Below are 5,315 nucleotides of genomic sequence, written 5' to 3'. Positions count from 1 at the left end.
TAATTCCTCGTGCCAACTCATTTTTGTATCATTATTTAAGACATGACTCGCTTATCAGGATGTTTAAGTGATTACATTAAGGTTGTCTCTCTCTCTCTCTCTCTCTCTCTCTCTCTCTCTCTCTCTCTCTCTCTCTCTCTCTCTCTCTCTCTCTCTCTCTCTCTCTCTCTCTCTATATATATATATATATATATATATATATATATATATATATATATATATATATATATATATATATATATATATATATATATATATATATATATATATATATATATATATATATATATATATATATATATATATATATATATATATATATATATATGGCCCTAAATGACGAAATAATTTGTCTGAGCCTACCTATTGTACCTGAGCTTATCAACGGGACTATTTAATACTTCCTGTCATGCTGCTGGAACCAAGATTCATCAAGCTTTTACACAGACACTTACGAAACCTGTACATCTTTCCTCGGTCATGGGGGCTTTGTTTACATTTATTAAACAACTTATGAGCTCTGAAGAGTAACGAGGTTGTTTATAACAATAACCTTGGGTTGTGAATTATTGTAACCAAAGCCACCATGATTGAGGGGGAGGGATGCACAGCTTTCGTCAGTGTTGACACTTGGTGACATCTTCTGACGTATGAGTGACATCTTCTGACGCGTGATTGACATCACTTGACGCGAGACGAATTGGTGTTTTAAAAGTGTATCTGCTCTACAGTTATGTGACGTTCTGCTTTATTGTTGTGACGTGCTGCTCTATAGTTGTGACGTCATGCTCTACAGTCGTGACGCCATGCTCTACAGTCGTGACGCCATGCTCTACAGTTGTGACGCCATGCTCTACAGTCGTGACGCCATGCTCTACAGTCGTGACGCCATGCTCTACAGTCGTGACGCCATGCTCTACAGTCGTGACGCCATGCTCTACAGTCGTGACGCCATGCTCTACAGTCGTGACGCCATGCTCTACAGTCGTGACAGCATGCTCTACAGTTGTGACGCCATGCTCTACAGTTGTGACGCCATGCTCTACAGTCGTGATGCTATGCTCTACAGTCGTGACGCCATGCTCTACAGTCGTGACGCCATGCTCTACAGTCGTGACGCCATGCTCTACAGTCGTGACGCCATGCTCTACAGTCGTGACGCCATGCTCTACAGTCGTGACGCCATGCTCTACAGTCGTGACGCCATGCTCTACAGTCGTGACGCCATGCTCTACAGTTGTGACGCCATGCTCTACAGTCGTGACGCCATGCTCTACAGTCGTGACGCCATGCTCTACAGTTGTGACGCCATGCTCTACAGTCGTGACGCCATGCTCTACAGTCGTGACGCCATGCTCTACAGTCGTGACGCCATGCTCTACAATCGTGACGCCATGCTCTACAGTCGTGACGCCATGCTCTACAGTCGTGACAGCATGCTCTATAGTTGTGACGCCATGCTCTACAGTTGTGACGCCATGCTCTACAGTCGTGATGCCATGCTCTACAGTCGTGACGCCATGCTCTACAGTCGTGACGCCATGCTCTACAGTCGTGACGCCATGCTCTACAGTCGTGACGCCATGCTCTACAGTCGTGACAGCATGCTCTACAGTTGTGACGCCATGCTCTACAGTTGTGACGCCATGCTCTACAGTTGTGACACCATGCTCTATAGTGACGCCATGCTCTACAGTCGTGACGCCCTGCTCTACAGTTGTGACGCCATGCTCTATAGTGACGCCATGCTCTACAGTCGTGACGCCATGCTCTACAGTCGTGACGCCATGCTCTACAGTCGTGACGTCCTGCTCTACAGTCGTGACGCCATGCTCAACAGTCGTGACGCCATGCTCAACAGTCGTGACGCCATGCTCTACAGTCGTGACGCCATGCTCTACAGTCGTGACGCCCTGCTCTACAGTCGTGACGCCATGCTCTACAGTCGTGACGCCCTGCTCTACAGTCGTGACGTCATGCTCTACAGTCGTGACGCCATGCTCTACAGTTGTGACGCCATGCTCTACAGTTGTGACGCCATGCTCTACAGTCGTGACGCCATGCTCTACAGTCGTGACGCCATGCTCTACAGTCGTGACGTCATGCTCTACAGTCGTGACGTCATGCTCTACAGTTGTGACGCCATGCTCTACAGTCGTGACGCCATGCTCTACAGTCGTGACGCCCTGCTCTACAGTTGAGACGCCCTGCTCTACAGTCGTGACGCCCTGCTCTACAGTCGTGACGCCATGCTCTACAGTCGTGACGCCCTGCTCTACAGTCGTGACGCCCTGCTCTACAGTCGTGACGTCATGCTCTACAGTCGTGACGCCATGCTCTACAGTTGTGACGCCATGCTCTACAGTTGTGACGCCATGCTCTACAGTCGTGACGCCATGCTCTACAGTCGTGACGTCATGCTCTACAGTCGTGACGTCATGCTCTACAGTTGTGACGCCATGCTCTACAGTCGTGACGCCATGCTCTACAGTCGTGACAGCATGCTCTACAGTTGTGACGCCATGCTCTACAGTTGTGACGCCATGCTCTACAGTTGTGATGCCATGCTCTACAGTCGTGACGCCATGCTCTACAGTTGTGACGCCATGCTCTACAGTTGTGATGCCATGCTCTACAGTCGTGACGCCATGCTCTACAGTCGTGACGCCATGCTCTACAATCGTGACGCCATGCTCTACAGTCGTGACGCCATGCTCTACAGTCGTGACGCCATGCTCTACAGTTGTGACGCCATGCTCTACAGTCGTGACGCAATGCTCTACAGTTGTGACGCCTTGCTCTACAGTCGTGACGCCATGCTCTACAGTCGTGACGCCATGCTCTACAGTTGTGACGCCATGCTCGACAGTCGTGATGCCCTGCTCTACAGTCGTGACGTCATGCTCTACAGTTGTGACACCATGCTCTATAGTGACGCCATGCTCTACAGTCGTGACGCCCTGCTCTACAGTTGTGACGCCATGCTCTACAGTCGTGACGCCATGCTCTACAGTCGTGACGCCATGCTCTACAGTCGTGACGTCCTGCTCTACAGTTTTGACGCCATGCTCTACAGTCGTGACGCCCTGCTCTACAGTCGTGACGCCCTGCTCTACAGTCGTGACGCCCTGCTCTACAGTTGAGACGCCCTGCTCTACAGTCGTGACGTCATACTCTACAGTCGTGACGTCATGCTCTACAGTCGTGACGCCATGCTCTACAGTCGTGACGCCCTGCTCTACAGTCGTGACGCCATGCTCTACAGTCGTGACGCCCTGCTCTACAGTCGTGACGTCATGCTCTACAGTCGTGACGCCATGCTCTACAGTTGTGACGCCATGCTCTACAGTTGTGACGCCATGCTCTACAGTCGTGACGCCATGCTCTACAGTCGTGACGTCATGCTCTACAGTCGTGACGTCATGCTCTACAGTCGTGACGCCATGCTCTACAGTTGTGACGCCATGCTCTACAGTCGTGACGCCATGCTCTACAGTCGTGACGCCATGCTCTACAGTCGTGACGCCATGCTCTACAGTCGTGACGCCATGCTCTACAGTCGTGACGCCATGCTCTACAGTCGTGACGCCATGCTCTACAGTCGTGACAGCATGCTCTACAGTTGTGACGCCATGCTCTACAGTCGTGACGCCATGCTCTACAGTCGTGACGCTCATGCTCTACAGTCGTGACGCCATGCTCTACAGTCGTGACGCCATGCTCTACAGTCGTGACGCCATGCTCTACAGTCGTGACGCCATGCTCTACAGTCGTGACGCCATGCTCTACAGTCGTGACGCCATGCTCTACAGTCGTGACGCCATGCTCTACAGTTGTGACGCCATGCTCTACAGTCGTGACGCCATGCTCTACAGTCGTGACGCCATGCTCTACAGTTGTGACGCCATGCTCTACAGTCGTGACGCCATGCTCTACAGTCGTGACGCCATGCTCTACAATCGTGACGCCATGCTCTACAGTCGTGACGCCATGCTCTACAGTCGTGACAGCATGCTCTATAGTTGTGACGCCATGCTCTACAGTTGTGACGCCATGCTCTACAGTCGTGATGCCATGCTCTACAGTCGTGACGCCATGCTCTACAGTCGTGACGCCATGCTCTACAGTCGTGACGCCATGCTCTACAGTCGTGACGCCATGCTCTACAGTCGTGACAGCATGCTCTACAGTTGTGACGCCATGCTCTACAGTTGTGACGCCATGCTCTACAGTTGTGACACCATGCTCTATAGTGACGCCATGCTCTACAGTCGTGACGCCCTGCTCTACAGTTGTGACGCCATGCTCTACAGTCGTGACGCCATGCTCTACAGTCGTGACGCCATGCTCTACAGTCGTGACGTCCTGCTCTACAGTCGTGACGCCATGCTCAACAGTCGTGACGCCATGCTCAACAGTCGTGACGCCATGCTCTACAGTCGTGACGCCATGCTCTACAGTCGTGGACGCCCTGCTCTACAGTCGTGACGCCATGCTCTACAGTCGTGACGCCCTGCTCTACAGTCGTGGACGTCATGCTCTACAGTCGTGACGCCATGCTCTACAGTTGTGACGCCATGCTCTACAGTTGTGACGCCATGCTCTACAGTCGTGACGCCATGCTCTACAGTCGTGGACGTCATGCTCTACAGTCGTGACGTCATGCTCTACAGTTGTGACGCCATGCTCTACAGTCGTGACGCCATGCTCTACAGTCGTGACGCCCTGCTCTACAGTTGAGACGCCCTGCTCTACAGTCGTGACGCCCCTGCTCTACAGTCGTGACGCCATGCTCTACAGTCGTGACGCCCTGCTCTACAGTCGTGACGCCCTGCTCTACAGTCGTGACGTCATGCTCTACAGTCGTGACGCCATGCTCTACAGTTGTGACGCCATGCTCTACAGTTGTGACGCCATGCTCTACAGTCGTGACGCCATGCTCTACAGTCGTGACGTCATGCTCTACAGTCGTGACGTCATGCTCTACAGTTGTGACGCCATGCTCTACAGTCGTGACGCCATGCTCTACAGTCGTGACAGCATGCTCTACAGTTGTGACGCCATGCTCTACAGTTGTGACGCCATGCTCTACAGTTGTGATGCCATGCTCTACAGTCGTGACGCCATGCTCTACAGTTGTGACGCCATGCTCTACAGTTGTGATGCCATGCTCTACAGTCGTGACGCCATGCTCTACAGTCGTGACGCCATGCTCTACAATCGTGACGCCATGCTCTACAGTCGTGACGCCATGCTCTACAGTCGTGACGCCATGCTCTACAGTTGTGACGCCATGCTCTACAGTCGTGACGCAA

The 5,315-nt window shown here is 52.1% G+C and overlaps 2 protein-coding genes across 2 annotated transcripts in view; both read left to right on the top strand.

The window, feature by feature from the left end:
- The first annotated feature begins 2,774 nt into the window (after positions 1-2,774).
- On the top strand, positions 2,775-3,143 carry LOC138366855 (uncharacterized). The gene has a single exon (XM_069328142.1). It carries the CDS (start codon positions 2,775-2,777, stop codon positions 3,141-3,143), a length of 369 nt encoding a protein of 122 aa, XP_069184243.1.
- Positions 3,144-5,314: 2,171 nt separating this feature from the next.
- LOC138366854 (uncharacterized) overlaps position 5,315 on the top strand; it is a 366-nt gene continuing 365 nt past the window's right edge. Inside the window, exon 1 of the mRNA XM_069328141.1 lies at position 5,315. This exon is cut by the window's right edge and continues 365 nt beyond it. Within this exon, the coding sequence (XP_069184242.1) occupies position 5,315 (1 nt within the window).

Source organism: Procambarus clarkii, chromosome 20 (assembly GCF_040958095.1).
Source record: "Procambarus clarkii isolate CNS0578487 chromosome 20, FALCON_Pclarkii_2.0, whole genome shotgun sequence".
Taxonomy (NCBI): domain Eukaryota; kingdom Metazoa; phylum Arthropoda; class Malacostraca; order Decapoda; family Cambaridae; genus Procambarus; species Procambarus clarkii.
Note: the sequence above shows the minus strand (reverse complement) of the source record. Positions and strands in the feature narration are given on the sequence as shown.

What these genes read in the sequence shown, in the direction of transcription:
- LOC138366855 (XM_069328142.1), top strand. Translation starts at nt 2,775, where the DNA reads ATGCTCTACAGTTGTGACGCCTTGCTCTACAGTCGTGACGCCATGCTC.